We start from the raw sequence: 24596 nt of genomic DNA, 5'->3' as shown, positions 1-24596 counted from the left end.
AAATGCCACATTATAGACTATAAGATAAATGTCATATTATGTAATGTAATATGTTACTAAAGGAAAGTACCTAGAAGTGTAAGGGCAGATATACTGTATATAAATATATATTAGCTGGGTATTTTATTAAATAAAAATTGGGTAGTGCCTGCAATAAAATATTTACAAAAGAACAAATGGTGGAGTGCAAGTGGATTGGACTGGACTGGTACTTTCCTTCCAGTTTCCAATGAGTAAAAACAAAATACTTTCATCCCCTCGCAAAAAAAAGTGAGTATTTATTTCATGAGCTCTTAGTTAGACACCAATTCACACCAAACACAAGGTTTCGGGGAGGTGTGTTACCCAATCCCTTCCTAACACACCTCCCCAATTGTAAATTGGTGTTCTCATGAAATAAATACTCACTTTTTTGTAAGTGGATGAAAGTATTTTGTGTTTACTCATTGCAATAAAATATTGCCACCATTTCTATAGTTATAAAGAAGTAAAGGTGCTGCATGCATTCTGAAATGTAAAATTGTAGGGCAGAATTTGATTTTATTACTCATTACTATTATTGTTCAAAAACACTGTATGTTTGTCATGCAAGTCACTGGCTGCAAGTGGAAAGGCTGTTTTGATTGCTCTGGATCCCCTTAAGATGACTATTGCAATCAAAAACAGTGTTGCATCAAGCACCTCCCTTGGACAAGTTTAGATGAGCTTTAGAAAGTAAGACCCCTATATAAAAGTCAGATACAGTATCTTTTTGCCCTTGAATATGTTTATGGAAATACTGAAGGACATAAGGAAACTCCAATGCAGTGAAAGTCAAGGGATGAAGAACTGCAACACCTGCTTACAAGCCACTTCAAATACATCTATGTTTGTGCCGGCACAAGCCCATGACTACTTTGAAAGATGAAGAGAGTTCACTTCCATGACTTTATTCTATTGGTATGTAAGCTTATTTCTGGGCTGTAACCCCTTGTTGACAGCACTCTGACAGCACAGAATTCAATGATTTATCAAGTCCCAGAAGGTGGTAGCAATTAGCTACCTTTCATTTTTACTAACCTTACAAATGCACAAAAACTGGGGTTATTTCATTAAAAGTAAAACTAACTAGAGAAAACAATATTTTACACACAAAGGTTTGGTTTTGCAACCACAGCTATATTGCACAACAGAAAATTTTAGATCATGTGACATTTTTCATTGTTAAACAGTTAGAATTACTATGCAAAGAAATATATAATGAATATATGAATCAAACAAGTGTATAATGCACAATGCAGCAATGCAGCATGTAAAACATATGATTAAAACTTGTGCAGAAGAAGGTATTTTGCACATTAAAATCTATTTTGCACAAAAGAGAGGCATGAAAAGGCATTCTGTTTGGAACAGCCATTAAAAAAAGTCATCGTGACTGTAGGAATCTATCCAACCCATGAACGCCTAAGCTATAATTAGGGGCCTTTTGCGTTATAGTCTGGAGATTAACTGATACGGAAAAATGTTTGCATGAGGTAAGTAAACAAGAAGATAAAACTTACTTCAGGAAGGTCTTCTGAGGCTATTCTGCTCTTATTTAAGGCATCCGGTTCTTGGATTTCTCTCCCAGACAGCCTCAGAGATGGAACTGGTTCCAAATGCTTTTGTTCAGGAATGTCAGATATAGAATGTGATGTAATGGGGGAAGAATGTTCTGGTTTGTTTTCTACAATGGCTTGCTGTAAAACTTCACAACCTGGGTTTGACTCCTGACCCCCTTGATTATCAAAGGGTGTTCTACCAACTGAAGCATCACACTTTGTGCTTGCTTTTTGGGGTGTACTACCTGAAAGCAGTTCTCTTTGTTCTCTGGAACGTCTTGGAGCTGCTTTTGGTGGCTCACTAGCTTGCGTCTGTGGTTCAACCTTTGTTGGAGTACCTATATCTTGTTTAACACCAGAGACATTTATTTCAGCATTTGACTTCTGGACTTCATTAGCTGGTTTGACATCTTTTTCTTCTTGTGTAACTTGCATTGACTCCCCAAAATACATATCCTTCAAACAAACAATGACATTGGTCTTTGTTGGCAGGGGATCTTTCCGTGTGCTGGAGGCAAATGCCGCCTTGATCGGAGGTGCCACTGGTTCTTTTGGTTTCTTCGTATCTTTTGATATTGTCTTCCCTACTTTAGGAAGTGCAGTGTTAACAGCAAACCTTCGGTTTGCTGTAACTGCTGGCTGAGATGTCTGAATTTCAATTTTTTCGTCTGCTGACCTAGTATGATCCTTGTTAATGCGTGATCTCCTAGGAGCTGAACTTATGCCCTCTGCTTTCTTTTGACTGCTAACAGGTGCAGCCTCCTCTTTCTTGGTTTCTGCTTTAGAAACAGGAGAATCATCCTCCTTTTTTTTCTTTTTTGCATATGATTCTTTTGCGGTTGTTTTTTTTGTTATTACTTCCACTGTTTCATAGACATAGGCAAGGAATTCTTTACCACTATCCTCTATATTCTCAGGAAGTGTATAACCATTTGTGACTACTGCTTCTTCTTGAGATTTATCCAGTTCTGTGAACCCATTAACCCCATTCTGCGGTTGCTGCGCTGTACTGGATACTTCCTCTTGCAGTCGTGAGTTTGGGTCTGGAAAATTGACCTTTATTAAGTCTTCTTTTTCTGATACAGAAGCAGTAGATTCTTGCTTATTTTCTGTCGAGAATCTTCTCTTTCTCTGAATTCTTTCTGGGCTTAATGCCCTTAGTCTTTCTCCTTCCTCTAAATTCTCCTTCACCCGCCTCCTGCTCTGCTCAATCTCACGCATCTTTGCTTCAGCTTTCCTTTTGAGTTTGGCGAACCACCTTTGGTGTATTTCGTATTCAGTCATTGTACCAACTTCCAGCACACCAGAACAAGACACAATTCCTTTGTTGTTTCTTGCTGAAGCTTGGTATATAGCGGCATCTTCTTCCAGACAACTAGAATACATAAACACATGTTTCTCACCATTGGATACCAAGTATATAACATAGAATAAAACAGCATATAAAAGAAAAATTCGGACTTTCTTGTTAATTTTGTTTGCATTGTTTTCTAGTGAGTGTGCCCCTAAAACATCCTTCTTATCATTGCCCTAGGTGCAGTTAGAACATGATTTGTTTTCTATGCTTACCCTTTTCTCTAAAAACAGATAACCAAGGGTGATTCTGCTCCCCAGCCTGTCCTGAGACATCCTTAACAATGCCACCTCCTGTACTTACATATTCCACAGCAATGGGGGGGTCATTGTTGGGATGATTGGAGTCGACCGGGGGCCATCAACTCAGCCCCCATGGCAAACAACCCCCGCCCCACCACGTACCAATTCAGGGGGAGGCAACCGTAAGGGCTGGGGCTGCTGGCCAAGTCCAACCCTGTTGCTGGTGACGAGAGTGCAATTGTGAGCTGAATTTCTGGCTTAAAACTCCAATTTTTTAAAGTCACCAGAGCTGCCATTTTCCCACCTCTGGTAACCTGCCACACACCTTTCCTCAAGGCAGAACTTGTAAATAACACTCTCCAACTTTATTAATTATTAATTAGTTGTATATATATCTTTATCTCCTAAAAAATGATAGAAACCTTTTTTTCCAAAGGTATCCTTACACAATTTTAATAACCCTGTTGTGATTTGTGTCTAATTGATTAAAATTGTCTAAAGATATAGGTGCTAAGACTCTTTTATGGGCAGTCCTATTTTTTACTATAGTCTTGTATTTACCTACTGGGAGCCAGTAAAAACTTTTGGGTGTCAAGGAGGGATTGCACACAAATGGCTAATGCCATAAGGTCTCATTGCATTTGCAGGCACAACCACAAGTAAACTTGAATTGTTAACTGAAGAAGCAGTTTGACGTGCAAATTCTACACATTTATTTAAGACATTTTGGTGAAAAAAGGAAGACACACCAAGCCAAGAAATACACTCTCTCTCTCTTTGAAACATATGGGCTGATTTTCCTAGGTATTGTGTTTTTGGGCTTGAAGGGATACAAGTGCGAGCCAGTCAAGGACTGTGAACATAACTGACATTTTTTTGACTCATAACTCGTTTTGATTTATATGGGCTGATTTCCCTGACAATCAGGAAAGTTTCTAACAAATTGGTACATTTAAAATGGACCTGTCACCCAGACATAAAAAGTTGTATAATAAAAGTCCTTTTCAAATGAAACATGAAATCCAAATTCTTTTTTTTTTATTAAAGCGTTCATAGCTGTTGTAAACTCATTTAAAAATCTCAGCTGTCAAATATTGCCTGCCCCTCCTCTATGCCTTAGGCATAGAGGCGGGGCAAGCAATTACTTTCACTTTCCATTCAGCACTTCCTAGATGTCACTGCTCTCCTCACATTCCCCCAGTTCTCTTAACTATTTCATTGCGTAACCATTGCATGGGGATGGACATCAGACCCCCCATTCTGGTGCACAAACAAGATTCTGAGATGACGCAAGGCTTGCCTTAATAACAGTGCACACAAAATGGCTCCTGCCTGACTTCTATAATTAGAATTAGCTCCAGACTGATGGAAACAAGATTCAAATAATGTATACAATTTTAGGTTAATTTTGCTTGACTAATATGATAAAATAGGATTTGGAATATTTTTTTTTTGGGTGACGGGTCCCCCTCTACTAAAATAGAAAGAATGACGCTCTGTCTGTTATGAATAAATCCACTCACATTACCAATATTGCATAACCACAACAAAGGTTACAAACTAAGTAGTATAAACCATTAATGTACATAAGAGATAATGTACCCTTGAGTCTGGACAAAATTAATAGGATTCAAGTCTGGACTGGGATCCAAAATAGGCCCTGGCATTTCAAGTACACAGAGGTCCAAATAGCCCCCCACCAGCCTACTAAATAGTGACTGTCTATAGCATCTTACAGCAGCCCCTCTGCCATTTGCCAGAACACACAGATTTCCAGTTCGGGCCTAATAGGATGTATTCATGTCTGAAATATTGTCTAAATATGCTTTTTATATTTTATATTTCAAAGGAAAATGTGTGTTTTTGTTCTGTTTTATATTTTATCATTGTGAAAAGTTGATTGATTTGTCAATTTGTCAGAATGACTTAGACTACTTTGAGTATCCTGATCTATTCAGAAATACTGTTTACTGCTGCTCAGCTGCAGCAACAGTTCTGTGCCCTATCACCTAAGACACCCATATAAATAAAGGGAGAAAGAAGATAGACAATTATATTCTCTTCTGGAAGGAATTATTACATTGTGGAAAATAAATGATTAACTATGAACCTCTGCAATGTTTTACCGAGTGGTAATAACAGTTACCGCTCATAAAAATATATTGAGGGTTGATAAATCAACTCCAAAATTACTATAAATAGTTACTTATGCAATCCAGCCTAACAGAAAACCAGTCTGACCCGAGACTTCCCTTTAAACTACTGTTTAATTATTGAAATATAAACTTTAATACATTTCTGCAGTCATTTTTGAAGTGGTTTATTGTTACTGAATTATCTTTGTATGGACTGACTGCTCCATAAGAAACATTCCTTCATTTTCATGGGTTAGAGTATTTACACAACAATTTTTTTCTGGCTAGTTAATTCATAAGCAAAACCTAAAAAAATAGAGCTGGCACATTCCATCACTCCCAAAAAATAACTAAACTAAGTAAAGTCCAGGAGTCCCAAAATCGTTGTGAAATAGTACAAAAAGCTTTATTTACATCTTGTATAAAATATAAAAGCCTGCTCTATTATAAAAATGTGCCAGCTCTATTTTTTTAGGTTTTGCATATATTTTCTCCCCTTGCTGAGGGCTTGCTTTCTATTACCCATTTTTTTAGATAGTTAATTCATAACCCTAACTGGTTATATAAACATACAAGGTGTAAACAGGTGTAAGTTATTTCTCTCTCTCCATATGAATGTGATATTATAACCCTGTTTCTTAACAGAATATCCTTTTGTATGGATGTCCCTAATGCAAATTAATTTGAGTTGTATGCCTATTTAACTGCTGCAAGCCTGAAAGTTTAGCCCAGGCTCAGCTGGGGCACAGATGGGTTATTGGTGTTTCCACAAAGTGACTGACAAAGTGGCATCACCCCTAGGATGAACTGCTTCAGCTGCTTTGTCTCTTTGCCCAGGAAGCAGCTGCTCTACCCTTCTCGATCAATAACTGACCTTTGCTGGAGATTCTGCTGATATTGCAGATGACAGTCAGTGTCTCTGTCTAGGCCAGTGTTTCCCAAACTTTGAAGCATACTTACACATCTGATGAGAGAAAATGTCTCTGCATGCTATTTATACATGCTATTAGCTGCAATTTCTACATATAACTTATTATGTGTCATAGATATCACAAGCCAATGCATTTTTATCCTCCCTGGTTGCAATTTTTTTAAATTTAAATAGCAATAAATCTTTAAAGGGATTCCGACATGATATTTATGATGTAGTTTTTATTTCTAAATTACACTGTTTACACTGCAAATAATTCACTCTACTATATAAAATGTCAACAATATGTCTAGACCCGTGTCAGATTTCAAATATTAAATATAAAAAAATCTGTTTGCTCTTTTGAGAAATGGATTTCAGTGCAGAATTCTGCTGCAGCAGCACTATTAACTGATGTGTTTTGAAAAAAAACTATATTTTTCATGACAGTATCCCTTTAAATGTAAACTATTTATTTGAATAAGCTGAAAAATACACACATCGTAACTCCTCACCTACCAACCAACTTTGATTCAAAACAAGGTTTTACAACAAACTAGAATTTATTCTGCAATGAGCTTAAAGGCGAGGGCCACACAGGGGACCACATTTTTCTCTCTAATGTAGTCAAGGGCAGCATGCAGACTGCAGGCAGGGAGTCTTATCTGGGGAACGAGGGTTAACCTGTCTTATTGTTAGGAGTCAGAAGCCAGCACTGGAGAATGGGAACTTGGATTTTAACGAACAGACCTTTATTGGCAATCTGTAGATTATTACAAATGTTAGAGGGGCTGCTGTAAGATGCCATATACAGTTGCTGTTTATTGGGCCTGTGTATGGGCTTCAGTATATATGAAAATGACAGGGCCTTTTTTGAATCTCAGTCCAGGTATTTCATCAGGTGTCAATTGACTGCCATTTCAGGATGCTTCCTGTATAACACTATTGCTGGACATGCACCTTCTTGAATGGCAGGACACACTGGGAGACCTGTAAGAAGATCAATGGGAAGAAGCAACCAATAATCTATATAATTTCCTAATATACTCCCGAGACAGATTGATATAATACAAATTCTTACCTGAAGTCAGTGAATCTACATGCATTTGGCAAGAGAGGCAACAGTAGCTGCCATAGATGCCAAGACTAGGTGGTGGACTTTTTACATATTTACCTAGCAAAGCCCCCAAATCCAGCATTTCTGTAAAACATCATACCCTTCATCACATCTGGCTCCCCCTCATCTGTTGTCCCTCCAAAACTGCCTACTTGGTGTCTATGACGGAGCTGTCATGGTTTCAGAGCTTCTTTACTAAAGCTCTATTGTACTATGCAAAAACGTGTAATAATTTGAGATGCATGGGTCCTAAAACACCTACACAAAAGATGTGGCAAAAGCTGGTAGATGCCACTCTCCCAATGTATAAGCTCACTTACCTAGCAGTCCAAACAAGTTTGACAAAATCTGGCAGCCCTGAATCGATGAGGAGGGACTGGTTCTCTTTGATGAAAATGCCGCAACGCATATGTAAATTGTGAAACATGTATGGTATTATATGTTATACAGCTGATCTTACTAACAGCACCTGATGGAACCCCCAGGCGGGATCAACAACCCCCCCCCCCCTTCTTCCCTCTCTAACCTTCTCTCTCTCTTATGTACCTAAAAAACAATTTAAAAAAATACTATAAAAATGTTGTGCATATTTTATTAGCCAAAGACAGTGTATTATTTATCATTATTTATACAAGTAATCATTAAAATTAAATACTCACTTATAGATCTGTAAGGTGTGCCGATTTCCGTTTCGGAAAATCTCATACTTTGGCAAACCACAGTATCGGTCCATCTCCTCATCATCTTTATACCAGGTAACCTCAGGCTCTGGATATCCTGCAGAAATCATAAAAGGGCACATTTTATAGCTGTCTATGACCTCTGACATTACAAGTTAGCAGCCCTAATATATTGGGCAAACCAAAAACAACTCAAAATGTCCAGCAATGTCATAAATGTAGTGGGATGTCTGCATGGCTGTAACTAGGGCTAGGTAGAAGAGGTACATGTCCAGGGCACAATGCTAGGGGGAGCTGCGCATTTACCTCTTCTATCCGCATTCCCCAAAGGGAAACTAGAGCACTAGTCACAGGGGTGTGTGTATGTGTGGAGTCCCTGCGCATGGCTGGCAGGGGGTTAGGCTATTAGAGGTTAGGGCTTTTCTTCCCCCCCCCCCATAGGCCCGGCACTGTATGGCCGCTGCTAATGGGCAGTGCATAAAAAACCTAATAAATTAAAAATAAAAAAGGTGGAAAGGGGAAGCTCTGTATAAAAAGATCTATTACACTCCACTGAGACTGCCTTATGTAGAGTTGCAAATGATCTCCAGACTGCTAAGGCCAAAGGGCATTACTCTATGCGCATTCTCCTGGACTTATCTTCTGCTTTTGATACTGTTAACCATTCTGTTCTAATGCAAGTTTTCCATTCAATTGGTATCCGTGATCAAGCTGCAGCCTGATTCTATTCCTACCTTTCTGACTGCTACTTCTCTGTTACTTTTGAAAACAAATCTTCTAACCCTGTCCATCTTAATGTGGGGTTCCTTAGGGTTCTGTACTTGGCCCTCTGTTGTTCTCCTTGTACACTCTCTCTTTAGGAGACCTTATATCTTCATTTTGCCTTAAATACCACCTGTACGCCGATGACCTTCAGATATATTTAGACACCCCTCACTAACCACTGACGTTCAACCCCAGATTACAGACTGCTTAGTAGCTATCTCTTCCTGGATGAACCAACTCTGCCTCAAGCTCAACTTGGCCAAGAGCTCATGGTCTTTCCACCCAAACCGAGCCCTTCTACTACTTACTATTTACTACTTACTATTGATGGCATGCTTACCTCTGGAATTCCTCCATAAGGAATCCTCTCTCAAGCTCTTCAAGAAGAAACTAAGGGGCAGATTCACTAAAGGGCGAAGTGGCTAATACTAGCGACATTTTGCCAGAAATCCCATCCGAAGGGACATCAGCAATTCACTAACAGGCATAGAGGACAATTTTCTAGCTAACGAGACCGTCGCTAGTGTTCGTTCGCACTATATTGGCAGGCAACTTTTTCGATCTGGCAAATGGTCGTTACTCTGCAAAGTGCGAATTTTACTGAATGTTACCTTTTTCCCCTTTTCGTTTCCTTCACGACCTCAGACCAGGCGAACTGCTAAAATGAAGCTACATCTTCCTTAATCTTATGTCAGTTACATCATATCCTGTATGCCGGTAATGCATTTAAGTTGTAAAAACTACTTTTTTAAGCAGGATTACCTGCTTAATAGTCCTAACTATCAAACTTTTTGTGTTAACATTTTTCCCCAGACATTTGACCGACATGGAACATTCGTTGTAGGGTGAGCTCATGTGTAGGGCATTAGAGGATCTCTTTTGTCTTTATTCATGTTCCTTGGACATTTGTAATAAAAAGTGGCCACTTCGAACATTTGCATCAACATCTCTAATAAAGAAGTCCATACGACCAGTGATGGGCGCATTTCTCCCATTTTGGTTTGCTGAAATGCAAATTTTGATGCCGGCAGCAATTCCGAAGCTGGCGATAATTCTGATGCACATTGAAGTCAATGGACGCCTATTAATTGTTGCTGACGTCAGAATTGTCGCGGGTGTCATAATTGTCGCCACCAAAATTATAATTTGTCAGCGAATTTTCGCAGCAATTTCGCAAATTTAATCGGCGGTGGAAAAACTCGGAAATTCGCTACATACAACTTTAATGTACCCACCCTATTCAAATTGACCTAAGCCTAAGCGGACTATCGAAGTTTCGCTAGGCAGAAACGGTCACTAGTGTCATTTAGATCTGAAACGTTCGCACTGCCAAAGTAACGCTAATGAAAAGTCGCCAGCGTTCATCGACCAGGACGCAACTTTGCATTTAGTGAATTAGCGAAGTGGTAACTAATTTTCTTACCCACCTCTTCTTCTGTCATAACTTCACATTACTCACAAACGTATGACTTTTCTCATGATTCTGTCTCTGTAATTCTGCAACAAGACCTCTCACACCAACTTGGTTTTTCCCAATTGATTGAAAATTTCTAAAATAATTAAATTACTCTTCACTATCCCAACCTCAGCAATCTATACCAACATGCAGCTTTGTGTTGGCATTGGTTATTTTTAAAACAGCTGTAATATATTGCCTATGCAAATTCAACAGAGACCAATGTATTTTTCGTAAATGTCCATTAAAATTTGACTCCTGTGTGAAGAGACACAGATGCTGAGAAGGGGATAAAAGATTAAAATTATTATTTCAGAAATGGTACAGAATTTTTATTTATTATATTTAGAAAGTTTCCTCATTTTCATGAGACAAAGCTTATTACATTTCCATTTTCATGACAGTTTCTCTTTAAAGGAGAATCTATTCTTTACAATTTTCTCCGTAAAGAACTTTATGTTTCCTAGTACAAGTAGCACTTTGTGCCAGTAGATAAATGTGTGGACGTCAGTGTTTGAAAGCTGAGCTCCCATCATTTCACACAAGGTCCCTGCCCAGCCATATCCATTACCCTTACAGCAAAGAAGAACCAGAAATTGCATCACTTCATTCTCTGGCTGTCCCAATTAGATCCTACATGTACCATGCTTTCAAAGATATCTCCTTCAATTCAAAATGACATAACTAGCAGTCCCAGAAAGATGAGGGATTCATAGAAGCCTGAGTTTATTAGAAAGCTACCTAAACAAGGAGAATACACGATAGCAGGGCTGCCATTCTGGCAATGGCAAATCTGAAAATAATTGGAAGGTGTTTTTTTAGTATTAGATTAAAACAATATAAAAGAATACTGGAGAAAATTTGAATAGAGAATGTTTTTCTCTGTGAATAAGTGTTTGATGATGATTATGATGAAACAAGTTATTATCACATACTAATCTTCAAGATTACTTACACGCTTTTGACATTTAATAAATAGGCTTGTATGATACCTCAACTGACAGGGGCTTCTTGAAGTGAAATTTTAAAAGGGAATCTAATGGCTCCAAAATAGTTAACTTTATTTTATTTGTATTAATGCACAGGTCTTCTTTCCTGTTTTCCACTGTGTCAACCAGGGGTAGGTAACCCGCGGCTCTGGAGCCTCATGCGGCTCTTCTTCCTACTTGCTGCGGCTCTGTCTTGTGGCTTTGCCTGTCATGTCGTCTAGGTTCCCCTGCACCTGCTGGCGGCTTCTTGAGTGTGAGACCGGGAAGCCGCCAGCAGGAGCGAGGGCTGTATAGACGTCCCAGGAGTGCCAGGCAAGACCGAGCCGTAGCAAGATGATTCATCATGGTCCTTACAGCGATCACACACTCAAGACAAGAGAGGAAAGATCAGCATGGAGCTTCACAAACAGAAGTCACATTAAACAGATGAGAACACTAAAATTTAATAGGACTATTCAATGTTTAATTTATTTCAAAGTAGGCCTACACATACACACTGCACTTCTGTTTGTTGTATTCTGATGTTGTAACAGTTAAAATTAAAAAAAGGTTAAAACTTTTAAAAACTTTATGTTTTGCGGCTCCAGACTATTTTTCTTTAGTGGACGAGGGGGACAAAATGGCTCTTTTGAAAGTAAAGGTTGCTGACCCCTGGACTGTCAACAAATGGTATTCTCCAGCTGTCCTTTGTATTTCTTGATTTGGGTCACCCAATGGGAAGATGAGCAAGTGAGTTTTAAGGCTGAACAATGACACAATAAACCAGGATTCTTTCTTCTTTTCTTTTCTCTTCTTTTACCCGTGAGCTACATTCAATTGTAAAAACAGTTGGGAGCAACGCAAGCATGAAAAAGTTCCAGGGGGTACCAAATAAGGGCTGCTATTGGCTACTTCATAGCCTTTGTGTGGACTGGCAGCCTAAAGGAAGTTCTGTTTTGCAGTACACCTGTATGCAACTAAAACATGACTCCATACCAAAAATTCAAATAAGCACCTGCTTTGAGGCCATTGGGAGCAAAATCTAATGGGTTGGTGAGCAACATGTTTCTCACAAGCCACTGGTTGGGGATCTCTGCAAACGTATCAAATGGGTCATCCTGGTTTTCCATTCTGCTTATCAACTGAGCAGCAACTGCACCTTAGTTTGTTCATCAAGTTCCCATTTAGGGGGTGCCAAACATGCATTCCAGAAGGATATTGGTCAAATTCTATGATATATCCGTAAGTGTGTTACTGCCATACGACTCATAAACAAATTAGCACCCATAGGCATAAATGTAGTACTTAACTTATTTGATTTCATACATTTGGCCTCAAAGCTGGTTATGCAAGCAAGATCTATTCTAAAGTATAGCAGCAGGTTTTGAGAAAGGATTGGGATTCTGTATAGAGGAAATGAAGTATATCTGCAGATTCCTAATGTTCCTGTTCCTATTAACATTTGTAACTGCCAGCTTTTTTTTCCATTCAAATGTTTTTTATTGGTGTTTTTTTTTTCTTTCTGAATAGGTGCTATGACGATGATCAAATGAGACATTGTCACATCATAAACCTTTCACACGTTTTTGACCTTTAATAAATATGCCATTATGCTACCTCAATTACATTTGTCATTGGCAATTTGTTCCACATTGAATTAAAAAGGGAGTGCAAGGGCATGGCACACAAACCACACTGACAGCCTTAACCTATAACAGAAATTTTTTTTTATGAAACTCAAAGCCCTAATGTAATAAGTGATGCAACAATATTAAGTGATATTCTGAAAGAGATATTATACAATGAGAGAATCCCTGTACGTGTTACCTCTTCATTGCTTACCTGACAACATGCAGATAAATTTAGCATCACATCCCTCCGACACTGCTTTGGGTTTCAGCGTGGTTTCAAAACACGGCTGTGTCTCCTCAGTCAGCTGAGAGATGATGCTACAAAATGTGGTCCTGGCAAAAATAGTAACATCACTTGGTAAATGAGGGGAACGTCATAGCAGTGTATTGTGAACTAGATTTGCATGCATCAAATTGAAGACCTGACTCAACAGCTGTAACTGCAATATATACACTTGTTGTACATATGTACTGAGAAGTTGGATTTAACTGTAAACAATATCTGTCTTGTAAAAATGTTTTCATCATGGAGAAATACTTTTCTTTTTCACCAGGTAAGTGATAGTTCCTATGCAAAATCCTACACAAATAATCAATAGCGGGACCCAAAACTTTCTATGAAGATGGTCTACATCTCTAGATGAACAGTTCATCAACCCAACTTTTAGATTTTGGCTTTGGAATTGCTCCCCTCTGAACAAATCGCAGGACTGGTTCAGTATGAAAAGTCATCTGAGAAGCAGGCAGAAATTACCATAGCTGTTGGCAAACCTTATATCTGATGATAGATATACAGTTTAGTTTAGCAATGTGCCTGAAGGCAAGTGACAAAAGCTGTAAACCATGCTTAGTCCTAAACACACAGAAATGTTACACTTAAATCCCAGACTGTTTTATAAGGGACAGGCCGCACATCTTTTATAAGTGCCAATTGTACTGTGTTTCCAGCTAGTATGAATTCTAATATGCTCACTAAAAATCCTAGGATAAGGAGGTGTAAAGTTTTCCTTTCTTTTAATAGAATAATATTCCTTTGATGTTCAGTTTGACAGTCATAGACAATGGTTGTTTCTCAATAAGTGGTGTTAGCTTAATTTAATTTGTAAAACTGTCCTTTACCCAATTTATGCAACCAAGTTCCAGTAAAAAATGTAGCTATTTTTATATAGCTTTCCCACCCTATTAGCCATACTATGAAGCAGGGACATTACCTTCCTGGTGTATAGCTTGAGTACCGACTGTAGCTGGAGCGACTGGAGCAAGCAGAAAACCGGCACATTTGGAAAACATTAAGCAGAGAAGCGTTAGCCGAAGAACAATTAAGGGTATATTTCTACCTGTGTGAAGATTAGTGTAAAATGCAAATACTACAAAAAAAAACAAAAGTTTTGTTGTTGTCCTTGTGAATAGTAATGGGCGAATTTATTCGGCAGATGCGAATTCACTGTGAATTCCCGTGATTCGCCGCTGGCAAATAAATTCACAAAAAAGGAGCAAAAATTCGCCAAAGCGTCCAAAAAAATGGCGCAGTTTCGCAAATTTTTTCGCCTTTTCACAAATTTCACTGGAAATGTGTGAATTATTCGGCGAAGTGAAACACCACAGATTCGCCCATCACTACTTGTGAACTAATGCCATGCATCCCAATCATGAAAATAATCCATAACAAAGAGCTAATTAGCTTATTTATTAAGGTGTGTATTTTCTGGCACTAACTCAAGTGTTTTTTGTCACCTCAAGCCTGGGGCAAACATTTTTTTTCTTTTTGTAACAGAATTTAAAATATAAACAATAAACATATATATATATATATATAAACAATAAACCATTACTTAAAGGTTAATAAAAATATGAAAGTACATTTCATATATTATATGTCGCTGATGCTGAATGATATCCATGTACTTTGGCTATTGTCCAGTCTGGGGATTGGTCAGGTTTTGAAAATTTAATTTGCCCGTGCACCACGTTGGCCAGTGCACGGTGCAGATGTGGAAGTAAAGATCAGCTGCTGCTTCTCTTCACTTTCTGCTGTTGTGAAGTTTTGTGCTCTAGAGGTCCATACTGTGTGAGGCCCCTCGTACACCCTCAGTTAGTCAGCCCATAGGCTGATTGAATGGAGTGCTTAGGAGATGGGCCCATGTTGGTTGCCTTTAGCTTTAGTATAGAATAATGCATTAAATGCCAGTGTGTGCTAAAGGTATATATAGTATGCAATGGTAAGGTACAGAGTAAAGTACACACCTTTATAAATATACTAGTATAATTTGTTTATTATCAGTGAAATTCAAGTTATGTGATGGATTTTCTTCTCTATTGTAGTGTCACTTACCAAGTTTCAAATGCCAACATTTCCCTTTTAAGTAAGAGACTGAAATAAATCTTAAAAAGATGGTTTCCACCAGCCTCGAAAAGAGTTTTGTGGTTTAAATTGGCTCCAGCATTTACAATCATTCAGGTGTGGGTTCTCAACCCTTTTTCAAACTTTTGCAGTCTTTGGCTGAATTTTTTTTTAGCAATATATTTATTCAGCCTCTGTCTTTAACGGACAACGTTGGCTTTTGCCCATTGATGGTTGCATCACAGTTACATAAATGCAACACAGCCCATCACCTAGCACCAAAAAGGTCACTAAAACACACTATGGACTTGATAAATTAAGGATCACTGCAGGCTAGGGGAAAGCTCTGTTTAAGGTTGTTTCTTGGAAAAGCTAAGCAGAGGAACATTTACTGTACTGGGGCTATGGGTTGGGGAGGCCCCATGGGCATAAAAAATAAGACTTTTTTTTTCCCTTTGATAATAATATTATAGACTGCAAAGTCAATTGTTTGCCCAGGTGCAGTAATCCATAGCAACCAATAAGATGTTTGCTTTTGAATAAGTGACTAGTAAATAGTTGCCTGCTGATTGCTTGATATGGGTTATAAGAAGAGTAGGAGAAATTGCATTTTTCATTACACTTCCCCACATGTACCTCCCGCTCCATCCATGAATGCTTCCATTTGGCTTTTCCGTTTTTCTGCATTTTCTCTCCCTGCTATGTTTTCTCTATTACCTTCTCTCAGCATCTCCTTAGTTCTATTGCTACCAGTCTCACATTTATATTGTTTGAACAGATATATTTACATACAAGATGATTTTCCACGTATTCACACTCACATGATTTGTAAGAGTGCACATTATTACAGTAAAGATAGGGTGGGTTCCTTGCTATTACCAACAGTACCAGGCAGTGGGTGATGACACCCTTGGGGCGCCAACAGAAAAAATCCAGCCCGGAACAGTACACTTGACTTCCTTATAACCCAAAATATAGATGAACACTGATAACATAATAACATTGTCCCACACAGATGACATCATTGCCTTCAATGTGAACACACCCCAGAGAATGAAATAAACACAGACGGAACAAATAGCTACATTTTAGTGAAGTGAAGAAAGAAATGGGTCACTGATGCAAAAATCAGACAAAACAAAACACAGGTTAGACAGAAGCAATGCAAACAAATGTATATAATGAAAATGCAATACAAATGTGACAACATGAATCGATCACACCACAAAGTAAAATAATGGCAACAAAATGTAGAATTCATGAAACTGGAAATAAATTGAGACAAGTTAATTTTAGTAAATCTATCATGAAGTATATTTCTTTTAAATAGAGAGTATATATATTATATATAGCACCCTATATTCATAGCTGGTAAATGAAAGTAGAGATACAAGCCAGTAGAGGTATATATTTTTACTAAACAGAAAGGAGTGATTCTGGTCTTTAGATCAGTCCCTGAATCTATATTTGTGCAACTTTAATCTCTTTCTTTTTTAATTTAGAAAATGAAGCAGGGCTTCTAAAATACTATTTAGGAGGGGGTAATAAAATGCAATGCTTAAACCAGCTTCTACATTTAAACACAAAAGTTAACTAGAAATAAATAGGGTCACATACTCACGCTAGTGTGCAAATTGCAATTTCAGACACTCTTTCACATGTTTTTTAGCTACCTTACAGTATTTTACACTCACAATTCCAAAGTAATTATAGGCAAGAGGGGGGTTGCCCTTGTCCATCAGTTGTGCCCAATTTGTCAAAACAAGCACAATGTTAACACAAAGAGACAACAGTGGCATCACTTCACTCAGCAAACTCTGCTTCATGGGAAGGCTCAAAGAACTTACACAGGATTTAAGCATATTCTGAAGGGCTTTATCATTGTTTAAAACTGTTTTGCTTGCAACAACTGTAGATTAATATAATGCTATGGTTTTCAGCCCCATCTTAGGAACCAAAATGTATTGGTAGTTTAAAAGGTGAACCTGGGGAATTCCAGTAGAGTAAAAATGAACTAAAATATTTAGTTTGGGTTGTAAACCCAACCCATTCACTGACCTTTTGAGATCAGGGGATGACCCCACGCCTGTTGAAGACACAAAGGGGTTACTGTATACACGATGACACTTTGTACTTTTAACTTTTAGAGATAATCTCAAGTTTAATAAGTAACATGTAAGGATGCTGCATAAGCAGTTATCTCCCTACATTACTTTACTAGTCATAGAGGAACTATATATGTTAATATAACAAGCCAATGCTTAACAACATTACCACATACTGTTTCACATAGGAAAGATTTGTTCTGGTCATTATTTTTCTATCAGTTAAATTATATAAAGCGGTATCATTTCGTTACATGTTACTTTGGCTGAAATAATAAATGGGATAGGAAGCAAGATGAGGTGTAATGAGTGTGCCTAGTTCCTATGCTACTTCTTACTATGCCACTATGCCAGTATAATCTAGCACTGTCTCAGGATTATTCCATGTCCCACTAGATACCATATCTGAGAGCACACAGCAGGGCTCATTTATAAACTTCGCGAAGAGCAGATTGTTTCGCACAGTGAATATATTTGACTTGCGCATGGTTACATTTATAAAGTTGAATAAGAGTGTGCAAACAGAATTTCGAATATTTTTTTTTAACACTGCAAATGTCTATAAGTGCTTTTTAAATATGGAAAAAATTGCAAATTGCAAATATTATTTGCAAACGCTGCGTTTGAATTACGCCACACATGCAAAAACAATTTTGCAAATTGCTAATTTAAGTTACAGTCAATGCTATTTTCGCACACCACGCAAACATTTGAGAGCCATTTACCCATTCTCAATGTGAATTCGCAAAAAAAAAAATTTAAGGACGGGCACAGCAGTGCAATATTTTAGCATTCAGGAAAAAACATGGTCAATACAACCATTTGCGAATAAATATGCACTGTGCAAACTTTAGAAATGACCCCCAAGGTGTTTTCCAAATCAGTGACCTTGAGTAACCATCCAGATCTGCCAAGATCACAAGTCCCTTTCCTGCATGATACATCAATGCCCTACAAAGTTATATAGCAACATATGGTTTCATATAGCGCATCTGTCAACCTTTACAGACTGATAACAAATTGAACATTGTAAGTTAAAGATTGTGTTGCAGTTGAGGCAGAAAACAGCTGTGGGAAATGATTCTAATTAGACCAGTTCATCTGAGGAGCAGAGTAACCTAACAAGTGACATATTTACTACAAATGCAAATATTTAGCTCTTTAACCATGTTCAAGAATAGTCATTGCCCTAAAGCACGTACCTTACAGAAGATCTTTCTAAAAAATGCTCTATAAATAAGAGAGGGGGAGACAGATTTATGTCACTGAGTGGGAATTATATGGTTTGTACAGCACTAAAGCCACCACGCACTATAATCACAGCTGTGTTATCATTTATAGCAGACGAGACAAACCTGGGATGAGTGTTTTAGATTGGCGTTAATGCCACACTTTTTCAAACCAACCGCAATCCAATATATGCAAATTGCTGTCCTCAGAAATATGACCCCTTCTCTTTAGATATAGATAGACTGCTGAGTCTTGTCCTGATAAGTAAGCGCTTGTATGTTGGGTTATTGTGGTGTTTATACAAATGGCCTGTAGATGTCACTGTGCTCATACTTATACTGTACATACTTCCTGGTAGCTTAAAAGTGAAAGTGAAAGCTTAATGTTGTGTAATGACTGCATGAATCTGCTAATAAAGCACTGTTATACTCTCCTCATCCTTGGCTACCCAAAACATAACAATGGCGACGAGGATGGGATCTTCTACCTCTGCAGCAGCCTGCACCTTTTTCTTCCAAACCCTGGTGAGCCTACCATACCTTTTACTGCTTGGATCCATATGTTTGAAAATTACATTATTGCATTATTACAGATTTCTGCTGCTATTCACTGCCTGGGAGCAGAGGGACAGTGTAGATCAGGGATCTGCAACCTTGGCTCTCCAGCTGTTAAGGAACTACAAGTCCCACAATGCAATGAAGGAGTCTAATGAAGGAGTCTAAAGGCAAATGCATTGTGGGACTTGTAGTTACTTAACAGCTGGAGAGCCAAGGTTACAGATCCCTGGTGTAGATTCTATACATTACCATTACCTGATGAGACTTATGAAACTGCTATTACTGCTATAAAGAACTTTTTCGTGCCAAAAGTAAATGTGGTTGCTGAAAGATATAAATTCCGCCAACGTGGACAATGTAATGGCGAACCCACAGAACAAGTTGTAGCAGCTTTGAGAGAGCTGGTTGTTACCTGTGAGTTAGGGACTCTAACAGATGAAATGCTAAGAGACCAAATAGTGGAAAAAACAAACTCACCTCGCATTAGAGAGAGACTGCTCCTAGAGCAGGATTTAACCCTTGCAAAGGCTATTACAGTTGCTAGCCAAATTGAAACAGCAGTGGCATAGGCTAAAACTCTCAGTCAGGGAACTGCTGGGAATGTACAGATTGTGAATTCAACACTGTAGCCTAATAATGCACAGTTTCAGGCAAAATACAGTGCTAAGGAAAGGGATACACCCAGTGCCGGGCCAGCCTGGGCAGACACCCTAAGCAGCCCAGCTGGTTTGATTGGCCCACAGAGGCACACATGCATGCGCGAAAAACTGTGTGCCCGTGCATGCTCGAAAATCCGTGTGTGTGCGCATGCGTGAAAACCTGTGTGTGCACATGCGCAAAAGAACTTGTGTGCGCACTTGTGCAAAAACAGAGGCAATGCAAAGGAACACACACGCCAGCCAAAGAGGGGACCGGACTAGGGGTAGGAGAGGCAGAGAAGGTGCATGCCTGGCACCCCTCCAGCTTTGCACCCTAGGCACGTGCCTACTCTGCCTACCCCTAGTTATGGCCCTGGATACACCTACACTGCAAAACCATACAGCAAATACTAATAGAAAATACTGCTTTCGCTGTGGTTCAACACAACACACTGCAAATCATGTAACATGTCCTGTAAAGGCTATACGGTGCCACAGATGCACAAAGGTAGGACATTTCTGCCATAGTGCTGCTAAAGATGTTCATGAAGTCACTACTACAAATGTTACAGTATTAAGTGTGGATAAAGCTGGTACATTTATTCCAGACAAGTTTATATGCACTGTCAGTGTGTTGGACTGGCCCACCTGGATACCAGGAAAAGTCCCGGTGGGCCCAGGTGTCAGTGAACCCTCATGCTGCTAAACATTTGGCCTATTTCATGGCCATTCCCTATTTTTATGAGAGCAAAGAGGCTAAATAATTGGAAAAATAGAGTATAGTATGTAAAGAAAACAGACTAGGATAATATAGGTTGAGTGAGGAGAGGAAGAAAGGAGAGGAAGAGTGGGCCCCTGGTCTAAGATTAATTGGTGGGCCCCTGGTCAAAGTTTTGGATGGGCCCCTGGTGTCCCAGTCCGACACTGAGTCTCAGTACTGCTTCTGCTGACAAGGGACACTCCATTAACCTGATGTTTGATACAGGTTCAGCTGTTTATATACTACCAAACAATATTTTCTTGAAATACTTTGCAAAAGATCCGCTTGTTGCACCTGCCCTGAAACTGGTCAGTTACTTAAAGGATCCAATCCCTGTGCTTGGTTTCTTGCCAGTGACTGTACAATTTGAAGCAAATACTGCAAAATGTGACTTTTACATTGTGAATAAGGGTACTGCTATACTTGGAAGGGATCTCTTTGCTGCATTAAACCTACAATTAGTTGATGGTCTCATTACTACAGCACCAGTGCCTGCCACACAGCCAGTTTTTAAAATTTCACCACAAAGCAACACTTCACTGGGCTGTGCAAAGAACTTTGTACACAAAGTTAAGGTTAGACCAGATGTCACACCAGTACCATTTTCTGATTCAGCATGGGAAAAACCTGCTATTGATATTGTCGGTTCTTTTACAGATGCTTTGTTCGACTGTAGATTTGCTATAACCTTGATAGACCATTACAGTAAATGGCCTGAAATTGCATTTGTTTCTCAAATAACATGAGCTACAGTAATAACATTTCTGTCTACAGTCTTCAGCAGAGAAGGTAATCCAAAGGAGTTAATATCAGACAACGGACCACAGTTTGTCTCATCTGAGTTTGAATTCTTTCTGAGAGAGAGGAATATTGTGCATAGGAAATCTTCAGTGTATTACCCACAAGCAAATGGAGAAATCGAGCGATTAAACAGAAGTCTGAAAGAAGCACTATAGACAGCAAATCTTACTGCGAAATCTTGGAAAGTATTTACAACAGGGTTCCTACATAACTAGGAGCAACGCGCCATGCAACAACCCAATCATCTCCTGCTGAATTATTACATGGCAGACAGATGCGCACTAAGTTACATGTTGCAGACATCAAATTTCCACAAAATACTGTGCCTACAAAATCATCTACTGCTGACATTGTGAAATGTCAACAAGCCAAATGCAAGGCTTATACTGACAGAAAATGTGGTGCCAGAGAAGTACACTTTCAACCTGGATCTTTAGTCAGAATTAAGAAACCAGGAATACTGAAACAAGGACAATCTAAATTTACTACACCACTTGAAGTGAGACGCCAGCGAGGACCATACACATATGAACTGTCTGATGGACGCATATGAAATGCAAGTCGTCTTGCTCCTGTTAGATATGACTTTGGAGAAGCTCCATTTGATGAAGGGCATTTTCATATTCCTGATGTCAACTGCAATAGGCCTGAGGAAAGTGAACCTATAAGGCATACTGAGAGAATCAGAAAACTACCTGCATGGACCAAAGACTATGTGATGTGAATAATGTATATTATTGCTTTAAAATGCATACTGTTTAATGTTTCTGTTTATTATTGTTGTCCAAATGCTTTCCTATTACAGGGGAAATATGTGGTGTTCATGCAAATGGCCTATAGATGTCACTGTGCTCATACTTATACTGTGCATACTTCCTGGTAGCTTAAAAGTGAAAGCTTACTGTTGTGTTAAGGTGGCCATACACAGGCCGATAAAAGCTGCCGATAGACCGAGTCGGCAGCTTATTAGCCAGTGTATGGGGCCCCCCCGACGGGCTTCCCCGGATGGGACTAAAAATCCCGTCGGATCGCAGCCGCATCGCCAAACGAGCGGATCTCTCCATGTATGGCCACCTTAAGGCCTGCATGAATCTGCTAATAAAGCACTGTTATACTATCCTCGGCTACCCAAAACATAAGTTATTTGCTTATTGAGCACGTATACAAACAAAATGCGCCGAAAGGAGAATCTTAGGAATGTGTCAGGAGCTACCTGGGATCGAACTCTGAACCATACACTCACAAGCTCCTGCATTATTTCATTGAGCCACTGGAGACCTTTGGAATCTGCTTCTACTGGTATGATCAAAGACGTTCTACCTTTTACGTTTGCTCACCTCCTCCTTCTTGCTCTACCAGGTGTTGGTAATATGTTAATTAAGGGCCTTTATAAGCCTGTTGCTAATGATACCCTGGCGCTTGATCATTGAAGCTCCCAAGCTAGATCCTGCATACTCCTTGTTCCTGTCACTCCTTGTTCCTGCTTTTGTTCCTGAGATTCCTGCTTTGTTCCTGAGATTCCTGCCTTGTTCCCTGTGCCTGTGTTCTCTGCTACAGTTCCCCTTACCTGCTCTCTGTTGGTTCTCCTGGTAATTGACTTCAGCTTGTTTACTGGACTACCCTCTGCCATCAGCCTGCCTCCGACCTCGGCCTGCCATACGGACTTGTTATTGCCATCAGCCGGCCCCCGACCTCAGCCTGTTTCTCGGACTTGCTTTATTGTTGCCTGCCTTTGACCACCGACCGGTGTAAGAACTTATATTATTTTTTATCTTTTGTTCATCTGTTTTATTGTCATACTTTTCATTATTAAAATACTCTTCTGCATAACATGTTTCCGGCCTATCAAAACCTCAAATACCCGCTGTACTCGTGTTATACAGCACCAAGGCTCCTAACTACCAGCCACTCACCTGTGGCCAAGCCTGACAGAAAATGGAGTAGTGATCCTTTTGCGTCTATTGGGCAGCCATTCCACTCCGGTCACGTGGTACTCCAGGAAACAAAGCGAGAAGGCACATAAACAGGCTGCCATAGACATGGGATCCATAAGCCAAAATGGTTAAAAGTTCACATTTTATTCAAAGATGTTGCAATAAAAACATAGTGCACACACAAATGCATTGCAGGCAGGGTGAGAGCATGGCTTGACGCGTTTCGGGACTCAAAACTAGTCACTTCCTCAAGAAGCCAATGCGCCTTCTGCCAAATACCCATATATGTAGCTTCCCCCCTACTGTTCAATTGGGGAATTGATAATGAATGGAATAAGTTAGTGATATAAAAGTGATATAATTATATAATTAAATTATGTGATTAAGTGCTACATAGACAAATACTTAAAAACACAGTCACTACTATCGCCCATAACAAATAAATTAGTAAATATGAATACACGGACCTTACAAGTAGAAATTATTCTGAACTTTTAGGAGCTTGTAATGTTTTTAAAATATTATTGAAAAAGTAAGGACCATAAATATACAATAAATGCTAGTACGTGCTGTTGTATAATATGGCATAACGCAGTATTGAAAGAGATTGTAATAATGTGGAAGCATGTTGTCAAAAAATGAATAAACAGTATAATATATAAATTAAGGATTAATAATAGTTATAAACAAAAACTATATAAAACTGTGATAATTCGTACAACATGCCTCCACACCTAAAATACAATCTCAGGAGAGAAAGAAAAAGGGAGGGTGGTGGTAAAGGAGGGGGAATGGTCACCTACATGGGAAATGAATATACCTCAGTTCAATCTACAAAGAGGCTAACTTCCCACTCCCTATTCAGGCCGCTTGGCATAATCGTATCTAAAGTGTAAATCCAAAATGCCTCTCTCTCGAGGAGTCGTTTTTCCATATCTCCCTTTCTGACTCCAGGATTCACTAGATCAATAATTTGGAATGAAATGCATGTACTGCCCTCATGTTTCATGGACACATGTTTTCAAGATCACTCAGCAGGCCCAGTTTCTTTAGACTCACTACTAGATATGGTTCATTGTGACTCTTTGTGGGTCTTTGCTGTATTATGCACAAAGTGATCATAGTCTTGAATAAGAACGAATGTGCAAATATCTATTGGATATACATGCAATAGTTTAGAACTAGTAGGATGCCTTGCGATAGTTCAATGTGGCGCATTCATTAGCAAAGGAGCTCTGGAAAGAGGGCTTTTATTAGAAAGCTAGAAGTACATGTTTTGCCAGGGAAACATGCCAGTGTAATTATAAGACTAATCCTCCAAATATATCTTTGAAAAATGCTAGGGCACATTTAAGCTAAGAGAAACTGCAGGAGAACTCAGAGCCCTATGCA

The 24596-nt window shown here is 39.0% G+C and overlaps 1 protein-coding gene across 2 annotated transcripts in view; it reads right to left on the bottom strand.

The window, feature by feature from the left end:
* alpk3.L (alpha kinase 3 L homeolog) overlaps positions 1-24596 on the bottom strand; it is a 62665-nt gene that overhangs the window by 24081 nt on the left and 13988 nt on the right. The window contains exons 3-6 of one of the 2 annotated variants that reach the window (XM_041586650.1): positions 14050-14091; positions 13050-13171; positions 7998-8115; positions 1542-2955 (exon numbers count right to left, since the gene is read on the bottom strand). In XM_041586650.1, the coding sequence (XP_041442584.1) occupies positions 1542-2955; positions 7998-8115; positions 13050-13171; positions 14050-14091 (1696 nt within the window). The remainder of the gene's footprint in view (positions 1-1541; positions 2956-7997; positions 8116-13049; positions 13172-14049; positions 14092-24596) is intronic. The other variant, XM_041586651.1, reaches the window with a different exon arrangement.

This window comes from Xenopus laevis, chromosome 3L (assembly GCF_017654675.1).
Source record: "Xenopus laevis strain J_2021 chromosome 3L, Xenopus_laevis_v10.1, whole genome shotgun sequence".
Taxonomy (NCBI): Eukaryota; Metazoa; Chordata; class Amphibia; order Anura; family Pipidae; genus Xenopus; species Xenopus laevis.
The sequence above is the reverse complement of the archived record's forward strand: the minus strand, read 5'-3'. Positions and strand labels throughout refer to the sequence as shown.